Below are 18,184 nucleotides of genomic sequence, written 5' to 3'. Positions count from 1 at the left end.
AATGTGGTAGACAGGTGTATCCTGAGAAGACCGGGTGCAATATGTAAGTTTCTGGGAAAATAATTGTGTTAGTTTTAGCTAGTATTCATCGTAACAGTTGGTGTATAACACATCAGTTAAGCTTGAAGCCTCCTGCATGCACATAAGTCATCTCCATCTGATAAAAACCTCCTCCAATGAAGTCTGTATTTTTCGGTCAGATTTCATCTCACAAAGAAGGCTTCTAAGGGCAAAAGTAGCAACAGCTTCACTTCTACCTTGCCGGACCTCCTCAATTGTGCTTACTCATTAGCACACACTCGGAAGGTAGTACACGAAAGAACTTTGCAGTGAAGCAGTTACACACCTGACAACCCACCCCCCCACACACAAGAATGAAGTCACCTTACACTACATACCTTCTTCTCCACTCAGACACAAACCTTGCCATTATCACTACCACAGTACACGATGCACAACCGTCACTCTGTTCCCCATGGATCTTTTCCCCCTCCTCACTGTCCACAATAGGGCTTCCTTGGCACATTTCAACTTTTACTTTCTAAAGAAAGCTGAATTGAGTGTTTCAGATGAATTCCCACTTCAGCATCAGCTTTTCTAGTAAAAAAAACTGCCACAAATGAGGAAGTCCTATTAAAGTTAAATGGAAAAAAGTATGGCAGCTCAGAGTAGGCAGTGTTTTTCCTTACTGAAGTGCATTCCTGACCACCATGCTCAACTGTGCTTCCCTGATGGTACAAACTATTTTAACTAGTGAGTTTACATGGGGTACAAAGTTGAGAGCTACTATAGTTAGGTGAAAAGCAGCTGCTTTCACACCTCCCTCCAGCAGCTCTTCACAAGATTGTTTTATTGTTAAAAAGGCTAAAAATCAAGAGCACAGTAAGTTTCCAATTTAGGCTTAATAGATAAATCTTGAAAGCAGCCCAGCCCCCTGTGACGAGCCACAGGAGGAGAAGACAAGACAGCAGGATATGGCAGGAGAGCTAACATAAATGGAAACGAAAAATGTCAACAACAAAAATATACATTTAAAAAAAAAAGTTGTCTACCACCACCCCTCTTTCCACTATGAAGTTTTTTCCATCGTGGAAGGATAAGTCCAAAAAGAAATCATTTAAAAGAATTTTAAAAAATTCAATAGCTGTAATTAGAACACCATTAAAACACTCCAGGGTATGTTTTACTGGTCCATTAATATGTCTTAAGTGGCTGAAGACACAAGGCTGCAGTAACTTTATTTGCATCACTGGACAAATAAAACTTCCTGTTGTGTCTTAATGCTACATACTGGTACAAATGCACTGAGTTATTGAATCACCTTTACCATTAAGTGTCTTATTGTTAGTGAGCCAGAAATGCTAACAAACACAGTGTCCCAAGATACCCAGTAAAACAAAAAAGTTATGGAAGAGAGATTTCATGGACCAATTCTCCAGGAAGCCCTGGTAAAGCCAATAGGATAGGTATTTGCTTTAGTATCTTCCATATATTTTCTTCGCATTACACTGACATTAAACCATTTTGGGTAGAAAAAAGTACTTAAGGTTTAATTCACCCATGAACTTCTATCAGGAGATTCAATTTGCTGCTCCCAAGGCACCACAAACTGGCTGCTCCAACCTGAGAAGTCAGGTAATCAGGGTATGAGGGAGGGAAAAAAAGGAAGGGTCACCAACACCTACTCACCCAAGGACTAAATCTAAAAGTCCTAGAGAACATTTCCTGCATCACCATGCCCTCCCCAAAACCACACCTCAATAAATCAATTTAATTCTCTCCCTGTATCACTTAGCAGGTTCCTCTTCACTGCTACACAGTCCTCCATTCCTAAGAGCAGACCAAGCAGGTTGTTCTTCCCAGCCTGTTCTCTCTGATCTCAGGTACAAAGGGAAGTCTCTAGCCTGCAGCTCCATGTTGATGTTGACACAGAGCAGAAGCAAAAGAGGACTCTTACTAGCCAGCATATCCCCCCAAGACCATTAGCAGCTTGGAGAATAACCTCCAACAGTAAGTAGGTAGGAAGCCAGGACCGGGGAAAACCAAAACCAAAAAAACCTTATCTCCTACTGGCCAGAAACTGATAGAACAAGGGTGGGATACCCACCAATGTTGTGGAGCAACAAGGTGCTTTCCCCTCTTCCGCCCCAGATACTGGGAAGAGGAGTGCTTTTAGGGTGGCCCTATTTCCCCGCAAGTAAACTTTTAATGCCTGCAGCAACAACATGTACTTGGCAGGACTATGTATAGTTTCCACAGATTCCCACAGGGCTCCGAAGAGCAGCTGTGAAACTGACCAGAGTCCCATTCATTTCACCATGTTGTTGCTGCTGGGCAGATATCAGTGGCAAATGATTAAAAGTGATCCATTTACAGACCTCAGAAGACAACATTGCATCTTCCTACACTTTGTTCACATTTGGCAGGTTACGTTATCTTCACAACCCTCAATGCTAGAAATCAGATTATGCTTTAGTTTGTTCTTCCCCTCACTTGACAGGGCTAGGATAAGTGAAAGAACAGTTTTTCCTGCAGATGATGTAGTCTAACTTTCTTCTGGTAATAAAGATGAAGTACCATCAAAGATTGATGCATCAGAAGTAGCAATACTGAAACAAATTTATTTCAAAAAACAAAAAAACAAACAAAAAAAACACTACACCAGTAGGCCCACACAGTATACATCCAAGAGTTCAGAAGGAGCTTAAGTAGAGAATTGATAAGGGAAACATAAGGACACAAGGAGAAACCTATGACCAGGAGACGTAACGACAATAAGGAGGTTGCTTAAGTGTATGAAAAACAAGACGACTCAACAGTGCTACTGGTCCATTATTAAATGGATATCCAAATTGTTGGTAATGCAGGAAAGGCAAAAAAGGGTTCAATAAATATTTCGGCTCTGTATTTGGAAAAGATAGATGATGTACTCATATAATATGATATCCTTTTTCATTCCAACAGTAGCTCAGGAGAGTGTTAAACAGCAGTTACTAAAGTTAGACACTTAAATTAGAAGGTCCAAATAACTTGCATCGAAGAGTTTTTAGAAGAGCTGGCTGAGGCGCTTGCTGGACTGTTAACACTGATTTTCAATAACTCTTGGAACACAGGAGAAGTTCCAGAAGACAGCTAATGTTGTGCCAATATTTTTAAAAGGTAAACATAGTGACCCGGGTAATTATAGTCCTGTCAGCCTGACATCAGTCCTGTGCAAAAAAAAATGGCCTGGCTGAAATGGGACTCTATTAATATTAATGCAAATCAACCTGGAAAATAGATCCTATCAAACTAACTTAAATGTCTTTCTCTGATGAGATTACAGGTTTGTTTGATAAAGGTAACAGTGCTGATGCTAATCCAGTTTATTTCCTGTGCAGCTTCCACATCAGTTGTATGCCCTGGTCATGCCTTGTTCATTGCTGGTGCCACTGCCATTTGAAGCTGCACTAGCCATTTTTGTGGAGTTGTAGTTGTGGGCACCTTGCACTACCATGAGAGATATCCAGGTGAATTTCCCTGCAATTCTAAGACAGTGACAGAGGGTTGAAGTACGCCCGCAGACTAATTAGTAACAGGCAATAAATAGACTAAACTGACAAAGAGAGAGGATAATATTATAAAGGAAATATTTTACTGAACCGTGCAGCTGCATCTTGTTTGGGCTAAAAAAATTCTATCAAGTTATTTGTACCATCAAACGTACTGGTGATATCAGCACTACAGTTGAAAAATACAAGTTAATTTACTCAAATATTTAATCTGAGGGGGGAAGCACTCCATTGCATTCAAATTTGAAAAATAGTTTGTTAAACAATCCTACTTCAGATTCCATGAACAATGAGTAGTTAATTATGCTAACTCACTCTGAAGTTGCAAAAAGGAAAGTCTGCAATTACACTCAGTAGCTCTTCATTTTTATGGCTCAAATGACAATACTTGAAAATGTTTTAGCAACAAGTGAATTTAATGTTTTAGAAAGTGCCAGAATGACAGCCATAGAAAATTAACTCTTTCATTTAGACACAGAAGATGCACATTTTTTCAGGCTGCATCTTTGATTGTGCCAGACCAACATAATTCAGTCCTACAAAGTTTTGAAAGCAAGATCCAGACTGCAAATATTATTAAACATACACCCAAATTAGTAACTTAGTTTACACTCAGATTTAGAAGGACCAAGTCACATTAAACCCCCTCTCAAATTTTACTTGGTACTCTTACTTTACAAAATGTAAAACTTCAGTCTTCATAAAATTAATTTGTCTTTCACAGTTTATGTATGCTTCCTCGTTCATTTGCACTAGCATGTGGCACCCCATCCTTGACTTGGTCCACCATGTTCTGACCTATTCCTTTTTTCAAATATTGCCTAAAAGTTAACTTCTGTAAGTCCTATTCCACCCCATAGGGGCCCTACCCAGTTCCCACGAACACAGCTGAAAAACTCTTGTCCACTTCATTAAGAGTTGGATTCAGCCTTTTAAAAATAATAAAAAAAATACAATAATAAAGGAACAAGGAACATGCTTACTATCACAGCTGTAACATTGACTCTTAACACTATCTGCCCTTTTGTTAATATGTCCATGTAAGTTCCTCAAGACAAGGACCTCTGAGTCTGGGAGGCACTGTTGAACCCAGGTAAGCAATATGTAATCATTAGCAAGGCTAAGATTTTGTGTCGGATATTTTGAGTAAAATAGGTCACAGGCAAAAAAGAAAGGTCATGGTTTTCGTGAATTTTTCTTTTTTGCTTGTGACCTGTCTGTGATTTTTACTAAAAATATTTGGGACAAAACGGGGATCTGCAGATCCCCACGCCACCTGAAGCGGGGCAGCTGCGCAGGGGTTCCCCCACCACCTCTGGCAGCCCCCATAACTCAGGGGTTCTTTCCTATTCACTGTAAAAACAAACAAATTTTTAAAAGTGTTTTGATAGCTGTAATGCATAGGGGTTTTTTTTATTATTATTACAGTTGCACCAAGAGGCCTTCATTAGGGTCATGGGCCTATCATTTAAGATCCTGTGGAAATACACACAATGAGAAAAATAGATAAACAGAGGGAATTGAAGGGTGAAAAAATTGGCTACATAGACTATGTGATTGTCGCAAGTCAGAGATCCTCCTTCTTCCTCCAAACTATAGAATATAAAGATAAATCTGTAATTTTCATTGACCATCTGTCACTTAACTTTTACTGGCTGTACGTTTCCTGTTATTACAGCAGTGGTTCTCAAACTTTTCTTCCATGGACCACTCGAAAATTGCTGAGGGTCTCGGCAGACCACTTAAAGATCTTTCCAAATGTTGTTTGTACCGTTAGTTAACTACTGTAAAGCGCTTTGGATGGAAAGTGCTATATAAAAGAAACGATTAATAAACGTTTTTTGTTCTACAAATAAAAGCACAAAACTCATATTTTAATATCAGTAGTCTTACCTTTCTAATGCGATGGCTGTGGCCTCTCTCCACCACCGCAGCAGCCCCCGAGCTGGGGCTGGGAAAGAGGGTCTCTCCCCCACAACAGCAGCCACAGAGCTGAGGCTGGGAAGGAGGGCCGTCTCTCCCCAGCAGCCGCAACTCTGGAGCTGGGGAAAGTCACCTCTTTCTCTGGCTGCCACAGCCCTGTGTATCCCAAATTCCCCCCTCCCCCTCTTCTCACCCCACTACCCCCCTCCCACTTGCCCCCTATTCCCCCCCGAGGCCACCACCTCACTTTACATGTGCATGCCTCCACTAATTAGGTGGTGGCCCTTCATTGCCTTGTGGGCAGCTGCCCAGGAGCTCACCTTAGAGGGAACTATCCGCGGACCACCTGAATGGAGCTCACGGACCACTGGTTTGAGAACCTCTGCATTAAAGTTTACAAATTACATTTTCCTCCTGTTCATCCCCTCAACAGAACCCACTCCTTCCAGAACACATGGATTCCAGCACAAGTATTCCCAACCAGGACAAAAGGGGAGCCATAGAAAGAGCGTGGAGGTCCTTTAATCAAGGTTTTCCCTCAAGAAAGAGGGAACATGACCTCTACATAGAGTAGCATACAGTTCTGCAGGTTTAAACCAACAATCATATCTAACAATCATGCTCTTTTAGCATGAAGACTTCAGACAGAAAGTACAGTGAGAACCATAAGCTTTACAGCTGAGCTATTCTATTTATGAGTGGCATGTTTCAATAAAAGCAGAGGAAGTAGCATGTAGAAGTAACATGACATTAATTCCTCACCCCAACCCTGCACGAGAACAGACCAGAAGAATTCCCATTTCCATCAGTTAACATGAAGTGCTGAATTTGTACCATCATTTTACAATAGTTATTAATACAAATATACTAAATAAACCAATTTGCTCTTAAATCTTAAAAAAAGTAAACTTACCAATGATGCTGATAGTTCAACAACATGCTTTTTTTCAGAAAGTCCAATTTTTGCTTGTCCTCTGATTTTTTTGGGTCATACACTTTTGTGCAAACAGATTTACATTTCTCTTCCTTCTTAAATGTAAACTAAGAAAATGAGACAGGATTTGAGCTGAATAGTCTTTCAACACAATCTGTATTGTTCTATACTAAAATTAAACTAAACAAAATATATCCCATAAAAACTTAATATATTATAATTATGTGGTTAACCCATAAGCAGACAACCCTAACACCCTGGTATTTTGTATGTCTATGTTTATTATCCCGTATTATTTTAAAAATATAATATAATCAGGTTCTGTGTACTCTACAGCAAGAATCCCTGGACCTCCTTGCAATAATATATTTTATTTCTACCTTCCTCGCAGACACACACACACACCCTCAATACTGAAATATATAAATTGATGTAATATTCATTGACTGTTTTCATCAATGATATTAAACTTTCTATTTAAATGTTCCATGGATCTGAGCAGTGGCAATATTGAGCAGGTAGGTCAAAACCTACACTGATAGTTTATCCACTCTACAGCTTCAAGCAGGACTCCTGCTTTTTGAGGCAAGCTGGAGAGCAAGAGGCAGGTCCCAGCAGGAAAAGGAGACCTTTCAACAAAATGACAAATAAAAAAAAAAAAAAAAAGCCTGCACTCGGGGTCTCAGGAATTTGCCAAATTCTGCAGCTCAACGAAAGTGGCATCCACAAGACCCTGCCAGAGATTAACAGAACTGTTCACATCCATCAAAGCTATTGTTTCAGGCTCTCTGAAAATACAGGAAGACAACATCGCTTCAGTTGACACTTGATTCAAGTTTTCAAGATTCTCTCTACAACCATAAGGGCGAGAAAAATTTAATTATATAGATTCAGGAAAACAAGGAATGAATACCACAGCTACAGAATTGTGTAACACAGAGATCCCCGCATATTCAATTTTATCTACACCCTTAGACACATTATACCTTCTGTCACATGATGCTATTTAAAAAAAAACATTCAGAAAGAGAACCATCCAAAAATCTGATAAGCATGTATTTTAATTCTATGTTATGTTTACAAATTTCTATTACGTATCTTAAAATCAGGAACAATTGTTTAATTTGTTGACTTTCAAATTTTCTGTTTTCTATTGCAGAAAACCCTTTAGCAGAGCACAAACCTTATATGGTGATGGTTCTATTCTCTCTCCAAACAATACTTGACCAAGATTTTCAGATGGACGTTTCTCATCTGCTGCTTGGCAAAAATCGAACCTAAATTAGAGAATATGCAAGCTGTAGCAAGGATTGAAATGTAAACATAGTACAAACAAAGCCTAATCTTCCCATCCAGCCAAATCTAAGACAAATACCTGCAGTTTTTTTGGTCAGAGTTCAGTGATTTCTTACCAAAATCTGAGAGACTCTAGGTGTAAAATCAACACCTGCTATTTTAAAAATGCCTCTTTCAAATATTTCAGAATTCAGTTTAAATTAAACACAGATACTTTAATAATACACTTACTTAAATGCATTGGAAGATCAGTGTACACATTAGGATTTTAGCCAGGAATTTATTAAATCTACACATTTAGAAATCTATAACTGCTTTAAGAAAAGGACAACACTGGACTGCTACTTGAAAACATATATATGGAGGACCCCTTTGGCACATGGGAACCAATTAAAATCAAGGTTATTATGCTTTTATTGACCCCTGGATTTAACTGGGAAATTCCCAGAATTGCCATGGCTGAATCACAATACACCGTACTTGCACCCATTAAAATGCAAAAAAAACTAACACACACTTAACGCCCTTCGATAATAATCACTGCAGCATTCTTTGAAGTGATGGCATTAACACAGTTTGCACACATTTTCCATTCTGTACTAGTAAGATACATAGCAGGGAAGTGTTTAAAGTTAATACTTCGTTAAAATAATTGTTGCTATCCCCCATCCCATATCATTTGTTATTACAATTTTAATTCATCTGGCTGCAGGCTAATCAAGACAGCAGCAGTGCTCTGACCTACAGAATGACTACTACTAGCACTAGAAAGTAAAAAATTCTTTTCTAACTAACGGTATTCACAAATATAGTTTAGGTTATAAAATACTCACAAATGGAACCTGTTCAACAGAATAAATGGTTTCTATGCACTGGAGAAATGCTAGAAATTGGATCTCTGTTCACAATGTTTTAAGAAAACCATTCAGAGACTGGCTTTTGCAAAAGTTGGCAAATGAAGTTACACATAAAACAAAGTTTAGTACACTTACGCAGTATATTCATAGGGAAGAACAGATTCCACAGAGTCAAGTCTGTTCACAAACAGCTCTATCACAGACTGAAAAAAGTTAAGACACAATTAGCAAAATTACACTAAAATTGTTTCACTAGGTATGACTTGGGGTTAAGTTTAATGACCACTATCAAAGTTACAAAAAAAAAGTTGCCTTGCACTTTGTATTTAATTACACCTGCCCAAAGTGAATGTAAAGCTCTCCAATATCACAGAAAGATAGCATTTCATATCCACTCTGCACAGCTGTGACTACCCAAAGTTCAAGGGAGCAGAAAATCATGCTCAAGAATGGTACCTCTGAATTAGAATGACGAATACATGTTGATTTAACTGCTTAAACTATTACTATCTCACTAACAAATTACATTCAAAATACAGGAAGAAGCAAAATTTGCAAACATAAAGACAACTTTTGCTGAATAAAGCCTTAAAAGAACACGCATGATTACAGACTGACCTGGAAGCACTGCCCATAGCTAAGGCTGCCCAATGCTTTCCATTATAAGACCCTGTTTTCAGGTACTTACAGTAACTCCCCACTTAACGTCCTCTCGCTTAACGTTGTTTCGATCTTATGTCCCTGCTCAATTACAGAACATGTTCCATTTCAAGTTGTGCAATGTTTTGCTATAATGTCATCTGGCTGCCTGCTTTGTCCACAGCTGACAGCCCCCACATCAGCTCCCCTAAGCCCCCACACACACAGCGCCTCCCGCTCGCCGGCAGACCCCGAAGATTAGCACCTTCCCCCCCTCCTCCGGCAATCAGCTGGCTTGCGGCGTTCAGGAGGGAAGGGGAGGAGCGAGGACTCAGCATGCAGGCTCCCGCTCCCTCTCCCTCTTGAGCCCCACAAACCAGCTGACTGCCGCGGGCAGGAGGCAGGGGAGGGAAGGGGGAGGCTGCGCGCCGAGTCCTCGCTCCTCCCCCCCTTCCTCCTGCCCCCTGAATGCCAGAAGCCAGCTGATTGCCACTGGCAGGAGGCAGGGGGAAGGAGGGGGCAGGAGCGAGGATGCAGTATGCAAAGTAAAGGGGGGGGGGAGAAGAAGAGGCGGGTTAAGGGTGCGGGCTTGGGGGAAGGGGTGGAGTGGTGGGCCGAGGGTTAAGCCGTCCACCCCTGGTGCTTGCAGAGTAGGGGAAGCTGCTGCTGCAGCGCAACATGGTTCTCCTAGCTTACAGCACCTTCAGCCTCCTTGCTTGCCTCAGTGTCCTCCAGTGCCAGTGGGCTGTGCCTGTGTGGGGTAAGGCGGGGGGCACCTCCCAAATATAGCACTGTATGGCAAAAAAAATTTTCCCTGGAACCTAACACCCCCCCCCCATTTACATTCATTCTTATGGGGAAATTGGATTCGCTTAACATTGTTTTGCTTAAAGTTGCATTTTTCAGAAACATAACTACAACGTTAAGTGAGGAGTTACTGTATAAAACTTTGCCAAACTAACCATTTGAGCTAAAATTTTCCATTCCAGGTGCCTGCAAGAGGCAGAGATTGGGGCTTTGTTTTTCCTGCTTGTTTAAAGTTTCAACTTAGCACCAGACATTTCAAAGAATGTGGCACAGAAAAAGTACATTGTTTTGCCTACGTTAAAGAAATTCTTACAAAAGTTTCACTGAAAAGCTGCTTTGCAGCAGGAATGTCAAATTTGTTAGGAGGGTTGCACTTTTTGCCATTCCCATGAAAACTCCCCCAAGTTTGGCCAAGCTAGAAGCCCCTGTAGGATGGGGTGTGAGAATCACAGATCTCACACACAGTAAAGGTTTGTTAGAAAGTGGCAGCTAAATTCTCTGAAGATTCCATCTGTACTGACCATGCTCCATCCCCTCATAGCTCCTACACACTAAGCAGACTTCACATGTGCCAAAGAGACTCTACCCCAGGGTTGGGCAAACTTTTTGGCCTGAGGGCCACATCTGGGTATAGAAATTACATGGCGGGCCATGAATGCTCACAGAAGTCAGGAGTTCAGGGTGCAAGAGGAGGCTCCAGGCTGCAGCGGGGGAGGGGCGGGGGAGAGCGCGTGAGGGCTCCAGCTGAGGATGAGGGGTTTGGGGTGAAGGAGGGCACTCCAGGCTGGGACCAAGGGGTTCGGAGGGGAATCAGGCTGGGGCAGAGGGTTGGGGGTGGGGCAGGGCTCCAGGCTCGGGGCAGTGCTTACCTCAATTGGCTCCCGGAAGCAGCGGTATGTCCCCCCTTCGGGTCCTATGTGGAGACGCAGCCAGGCAGCTCTGCCTGCAAGCCGCCCCATCCACAGGCGTCCCTGCAGCTCCCATTGGCTGCGGTTCCCAGTCAATGGGAGATGCAGGGGCAGCACTTGGGGCAGGGCAGCATGCGGAACAGAGCCCCCGGCTGCCCCTACATGTAGGAGCTGGAGGGGGTCATATCGCATGCTGAGCAGCCCCCAACCCAAGAATCGGAGCGGGGCAAGCCCCAGACCCCACTCCCCAGCAGGCACTCGAGGGCCAGAATAAAATGGCTGGTGGACCGGATCCGGCCCATGGGCCATAGTTTGCCCACCCCTGCTCTACCCTATGCTCTGAATGCTCTCCCAGCTGGCACCCAGGCATTGAAGATGAGGAGAAAGCAACCACACTGGAATGCAAAGGGGCAAGAATTTAAGCCTGGGAAGCAAGATAGAGGGAAAGCATGGGCAGAAGCTGGAGAGGTAAATAGTTAAGAGGGGAGACAGGGTAGAAGCAGAAAGGTGGGTGGCTACTAGAGCACACTCCCCCATACAGAATCTGGAATTGAACCCAGGAGAGAGTCTCAATATTTCTTTGCGGTCAGCAAATAGCTGTGACGTTCACAGGCAAAGTGTGTTACATCTCCTCTCTAGTGCTCATCCACATAGATGATAGCAGCCTACTAATGGTACCATTAGGGATCTATGCTGTGGATCTGAACACCTGAAACCTGCTGATGACCCAAGCTGGGTATTCACAAGACAGAATTTCTGTTTTTCAGTTTTGTTTTGAATTCAGAAATTCACAAAAACAAGAAACGATGGGTATGTCTACACTGTTCTGCAATTCAGATTACAGGGCACATACCGAAGTGCTGAGATGTAAATCCCTCATGTGAACTTTGCCTCTTCAAATACAACTACATTAGCGTGAACAAGGGACCTTTACGTCTGCACTCGCAGTGTCCGCATGGGAGAGTTATACCGCAGCACTTAGGTGCACACTGCTATTCGCACCCTGTAGTCTGAACTGAGGGGCAACGTAGACAGACTATGTTAAAAGAACATTGAGGTTGCAAAGTCAAGAACTCATAAAAGGTAGGAAGTGCCAAAATTAAGGTTGCCTGTGCACCCTTAATTCCACTCCCTTGTATGAATGATACAGTCTTATTACATAACCACATACCCATCCAGCCTGTATCCCTGCCTCATTCAGCGTACAGATTAGATGACACTCTGGGAATGAATAGTTGGATAGTGAATTAGGCTGTTTGTAGGACATCAGCCTCATTTGTTGCAGAAGTTGGAAGATGTGTAGTGAATGAGACAGGGGAATACAGTAAGTGAAAGGATGGCCTCCTGGTTAAGGAAGCTGAATGCCACTTTGGGGAACTGGATTCTATTCCTGCAACAAGCAGAGTTCCTATGTGATGTTGGGCCACTCACAAACAAAAATGTTCACAGCTGGCCACTAATTCCATGGTCTTCATTTTCTGCATACCCACCTTGAGATACCAAGCATTAGATATGCACAAGTGCTGAGCACTCATAACTGCAACTGAAGTCAATCGTAGCTATGCCTTGAACACATGCAGTGCTATAAAAATGTTAAGTACTCTGAAAAACCATGCCCTAAGGTGTCTCACCGGGGGCACCCAAAATTAGTAGACACTTTTGACAATGTTGACCTTAATTTCGCTGAGCCTCAGTTCCCACCTGTAAAATGGGAATACGCCAATCGAATCTCACAGGAAAGATAAATGTACTAATGTTTGTAAAGCACAGTGTGGTGACAGCACCTGAGAAACATCCTAGAGGAAATTAATAATTTTGTATTCAGTACAGGGTTTGCATTAAACTAGGCTTAGAACGATGCACTGAATGAGGAGACTAAAGAAATATTGAATAGCTACCCATTCACTAAATGAAGCAGGAGTCCTGTGGGGGAAAAACAGTAACAATTCTGTAACTATAGACTGCACCAGAAAGCAAACATAGAGGGAGCAGAATGGAAGTTGGAAACAGCCTTAATTCTGGCACTTGCTAGTCGCCGAGTACCTGACTTTGCAACCTTAACATGCTTTCAGTGTAGGTTTTTTTTATGTAATATGGAATGAAAGGAATAAACAAATGGGCAGTGTGTGGTAAACAGATATAAAACTAAATGAAAGAATATTATAATTTTACTGTAGGGTAAAATTATTAGCAATTTCAAGTATAGTGTTGCAAATGCACCACATCTGGAGAATTACTTTGAGGGCATTCTGCGGCAAAAAATTAAAACTTGCAGAATTTTAAAATATTGTTCACAGAATTTTTGTCAATAAATAAATGCAGAGGCACCAGCATGGCAGTGGTTAGCACAGGCCACTGGCTGCACGAAGGTGGGAGATCACCCTGCAGCCCCTCCACCCCCCGGACACCGACTCAGCTGCGAGGATGCACCTGACTTTGACATAGCACAAGGCCTGGGCCTGCCCCAGAAACACCCTGGGGCCCTGCCCCTCTGCGCCAGGCACACCAGGTGTGGGGCAGGCAAGATCCAAGTGTGGGGTGAGAATATTCTGTGTGGGACAATCCAGGTGCAGGCAGCTCAGTTGGGGGTCTTGGTGTGGAGGGATCTGGATGTACAGAGGCTCGTTGTGGGGTTCCAGGTGCAGGGGCACTGGGATCAGCAGGGGCTTCCAGGTGAAAGTAGCTGGGGCTCAGCGGAGGGGTCTGGGTGTGGGGCTTGGTGGGGTGGAGATCTGGATGCAGCTAGTTGGGGGGCAGTGGCGTGGGGGTCTGGGTGTACAAGCTCAGGATGGGGCAAGGGGTGGTGGTTTGAGTGCAGGGAGCTCAGCAGGGGGTGGTCTGGGTGCAGGGATGGGGGTCCGGAGGCAGGGCGCCTGGGTGCAGTGTGGGTCCAGAGGCAGGGTTGAGGTTCAGTGGGGTGGGGTTCAGGTAAGGAGAGCTAAGGGGGTTCGGGATGTACTGGGTGAGGCTCGGCAGGGGTGTCTGGGTATGTCCACGTTATGATAAAGGGGTCTGCCTAGAGAGTTATTTAGAAGCTTGGGGTCTTAGATGGTAAACTCTTCAAGGCACAGTCCTGCTTTGCAACATATTTAGAGGACCTACCATATTTTGACAACTAAGATATGCTACAAAGATAAATACTGAAGTACCTGTTAGACCCTATGAACTGGTTATTAATGGCTTGTATTTTACAGCATATCAACAATATAAAATTACTACACCTCTGTGATAATTACTCAGTCCATATGAATTTAATTTTATATTTTATTTTGGTACATCAAAGTTACTTCAACTAGGGATGTGTTTGTTCCCTGATCCACTGACTCAGCAGCTACTGGATCAAATAAATGTACATTTTTTTTGATGTAAAAGATGCTAATCAGAATTGCAGTTGTAAGTAACAGCCCTACTTCCTTACAGGGCCATGGTCTAGTGCTTTATACTATAAGAAAGCAGAGACCCGAGCAAGTAAGAAACAGTAGTTTCCAACCCTGAGACTTTGTAAGATACAAGACCTTAAAACTATGTTAGGCCTATACTGGTTCCTCAGTCTGCTTACTCTAATCTCAAAACACAGACCAGTGTAATTTCAACTCATGATATCACCATAAACTTGTAATAAAGAAATCTCTCCCCTACAATTGGACACAGGTTAAACAAAAATTTTACAAAAAGAGGATCACTGATAATAGATGTTAGTTTGAAGTTAGAACTCAAGAGACAAAGCAGGTATATGTATTTTAGAAAGTTCCAGTTTAAAAAAAAAAGTCAGTAACTTATTAACTTCTGTTAAAATTTAGTTTAGAAGGGAATGCATAAAAGAATTCAATGGATAATAATACAGAATGCTATTAATTTTTGTTGCAAGTCTTTAGGACAGCTGGAGAAAACAAATCAAGAAAAACAAAATGGTTAAAAAAAAAAGAAAGTTTCATAATTCCCTTATAAATTAGTAACTACCAGGCAGAACTGAAAATATATTCCTGAATAATATACTGAAGTAGTAGTCCATCTGTTCACTCTTATCATGGTACCACCGTTTCCATCACAGCCCCACTGTGGTGTTGATATTTGACAGCTAAAATTCTTTAATATGTATACACACACATTATATATATATGTGAAATACAACATTGACATTTATACAGCTAAACAGGAAAAATAAGCTGTTCATATATTCCCCCATCATAATCATCCTTGCCTGAACTCCTAGCAGCTATAAAATGGCTTCATTAAAAAAAAAAAAATTCTGCAGCTCATTCCATGCAATCAAAGTGATCAAGGTGGTGACAGCCACATCTTCTGCATTGTACGTCTGCTTATTATTTCACAAATACTGCAAAGCCCAAATACTAATCTATGCCAGTAAAAATGCTGTCTCCCATTGCACCTGATTGTAAGCTGGTTAGGTAGTAGGGTTGCCTGTTTTGGTTGGATGTAGTCCTGCAACCTCCAGGACAATCCTGGAGGATTGACAACCCTAAAAGCAGTCTTGCAGAGCACCAAGCACAGCATTAGTGTTGAAGAAATACTAATGAAGTAGAGACAGCATGTTAAGGAGAGAAAAAAAATCTACAAAAGACATGGATCACAGGAACTTCTGGGGGAAAATCTCACACCCCAGCAGAGCTGTGACAGCGGCAAGCATTAGGTCGCCAGGATCAATCACCCAGAGAGCTCACAGTGCACCACCAATTCCACTGGCACTACAGTGAAATGAGGGGAGATCTCAAAGGCTGTACTGTTTAGTTTAACTGCAAGTAATAATTAACCCTTACCAAGAAGGGGCAATTACCAAGGAGTCTAGCTCTAAATTAGATGCCACCCTATATGTGGCTGACATAGAGGCACCCAAGGGCCCTGGCAGGAGCCCCCCAGCACATAGCCGGTCACCAGCCTGACACTTCATTAAGACCCTCCTTAAGGAGAGGAAGTACCTGGCAAGGGGCCACCTCAGCCAGACCTAGGGTTACCAATTCTGGTTGGCCATATTCCTGGAGGTTTCATCACATGACAATCTTTAATTAAAGATTAATCTTTAAACCTAGAGGCTCCCGGACAATCCTGGAAGGTTGGCAACCCTAGCCCCACCCCAAACACTGGCGGGGGCCAGGCAGGGTTCCTGCGGGAGCCTCGCCTCGCCTCGCCCCGCTTAGCAGGGGGCAAGGCCAGGGGAGCGACCCCCGATGCCCAGCGCCGGCCCCAGCCCCACAGCTGGCGTTCCACGTTCAGCCCTAGCGTGGGGCGCAGACGAGGCCGGCCCGGGCTTCCCACCGGCCCCCGGCCCCGCCGCTCACCTTGCACTCGGCCGTCGCCTTGCCCTCCTCGCAGAAGTTGACGGGCGCCAGGCCCGGCAGGTAGAAGGCTCCGCCGCGGGGCGCGCACACCGCCAGCAGCGCCACAGGCAGCAGCAGCAGCCGCCGCGGGAGACCCATGGCCCCGGGGACACGAAGCGACGGCGACCGGGCGGGGCGGGGGCGCCGGGCGGCCTGTAGTGGGCCTCGCAGCGGCATCACGGCTCAGTTCCCTCAGCAGCCACGACTTCCGGTTTTCCGGCTCAGACACGTCACCCTGCGCTGACCTCCCGGCCCTTCCCTCAGTCGGGGGGGGGGGGCTGAGAGACTACTTCCGGGTCACATCCTGGCCCGGGCCAGTTACTATAGTAACAGGCTCATCCCGCCCGCCGTTCACACCCGGGGGGGGGGGGGGGGAAGGCGGGGCGGCCGCTGACGTTTACTGGTGCTCGCTTGTCACCCTGCCCGGCTTGTCCGTTATTACGCGCGGGAGCGGAGCGGCTGCCTGGGCGTGTCGGTGTCTCTTGGGGGGGGGGGAGGAGGGAACTGAACTGTTTGTCGTTCCCTGTCTCTGCGTCACGCCCAGTGCGAATTAACGAGATGGGGTGACCAGAAAGCAAGCGTGACCGACCCGGACGCTTCTCAGGGGCAGGGGTACAGTTGCATACATAAGAAAGCCCCTAATACTGAGATGTCATGGGGCAGCCGGGCCCTAAAGGCAGTTTAGCACAAATAAAGGGGGGCACTTCCACGGAGCCTGTTTTAATTTTCGTCGTCCCAGACCCGTTTGAGATTTCAAATCAGGAAGCCTGTTGTCTTCTGAAGAGTAATTTTGTCTGAGATCACCCCAGCTCCAACCTTGAGCTCTGCCAGGGGTCAGTCCTTCTAAACCTTCCATAAGGATTGCTCCCGTGGACAGAAGGTCCTGTGCCTTTGCTGGATTAGAAAGAAGACCCTGAGTCAGTTTATAGTCAGGGTTTTTTTTTTAATTTAAAAGTCCTTTCTTTGTGGGTCTCTGGGGAATCTAGTTTGAAGCAGAGTTTCTGGAAGTGGTGGTACCTCTCTGAAGGTGTTACAGCCTGGAAGAATTTGCCTGATCACTCCCCACTTCTTAGTTCCTGGAGGAGCTGTGGGCACTCTCCCTGTAGGAATTACACACAATCCCTGGCCTACAATCATACATAAATCAGATCTTCCAAAGATTTTGCAGGACACTACCTAACATATTGCCATAGTGTTACAGGGTGCAAAAGGGGCAACTAACCTTACATGCTGCACTTGGAGAGGAGCCAGGAATTGATGATGCCCAATATTAGAAGAATCCCAGGAGCTAGGATAGACTTGTGACACTGGCGCATCAGGTACCAGCTCAGGCCAGCTCACTGAATACTGACAAAGGTATAGCTGGAAACCAATCTGGTTCACCTTTGTGTTAGTATTGTTAAAATAGGTACTGGATTTATAAAAAATGCGTTTAGACTTCATGAAATGCTTGTAAATTGCTGCATGCATTAATCTCACTGAAATACTACTTCTTCCCATGGGAATATAGATATAAGTGTTTTCTCTGAAACTGTAAAGCTCTACAGCCAGGAGAGAAGCATTACCAAGAGTGAAATATGGTTTTCCATACGGTGTCATCTGCCCAACAAAAGGAGGCCCATAGACACCAGACAAGACATTGTGGCGCATCAGAGGACAAAAGATTTTCTTGATTGCTTCCCCTATGCCCATGAAGGGGAGATGTACAGGTTGATGCCATCAGCTTGACCTCTGAGGAAAGGGAATAAAAATTCTTGACAAGAAGGAACTGTATCTCTTTATGTTGCTTGGAGTCTGAGTGGTAAAGATTTCTAAGCATAAGCAAAGGATCCCCAGCTGTGTCACCTACGCTAGCCCTAAAGGACCCACACAGCTTGCATAGCCCAGGAGCTACTATCACCTTTTGAAACCTAAGGCTGTAACTCATTTGTGT

At 43.8% G+C, this 18,184-nt stretch overlaps 1 protein-coding gene across 1 annotated transcript in view; it reads right to left on the bottom strand.

Annotated features, from left to right (window-relative positions):
- The window catches only part of TM9SF2 (transmembrane 9 superfamily member 2), a 62,904-nt gene extending 46,461 nt beyond the window's left edge, over window positions 1-16,443 (bottom strand). Inside the window, exons 1-4 of the mRNA XM_074963004.1 lie at window positions 16,213-16,443; window positions 8,697-8,764; window positions 7,592-7,685; window positions 6,388-6,515 (exon numbers count right to left, since the gene is read on the bottom strand). Coding sequence (XP_074819105.1) covers window positions 6,388-6,515; window positions 7,592-7,685; window positions 8,697-8,764; window positions 16,213-16,428 — 506 coding nt within the window. The 5' untranslated portion in view covers window positions 16,429-16,443. The remainder of the gene's footprint in view (window positions 1-6,387; window positions 6,516-7,591; window positions 7,686-8,696; window positions 8,765-16,212) is intronic.
- Window positions 16,444-18,184: the final 1,741 nt, after the last annotated feature.

Source organism: Natator depressus, chromosome 1 (assembly GCF_965152275.1).
Source record: "Natator depressus isolate rNatDep1 chromosome 1, rNatDep2.hap1, whole genome shotgun sequence".
Classification (NCBI taxonomy): Eukaryota; Metazoa; Chordata; order Testudines; family Cheloniidae; genus Natator; species Natator depressus.
The sequence above is the reverse complement of the archived record's forward strand: the minus strand, read 5'-3'. Positions and strand labels throughout refer to the sequence as shown.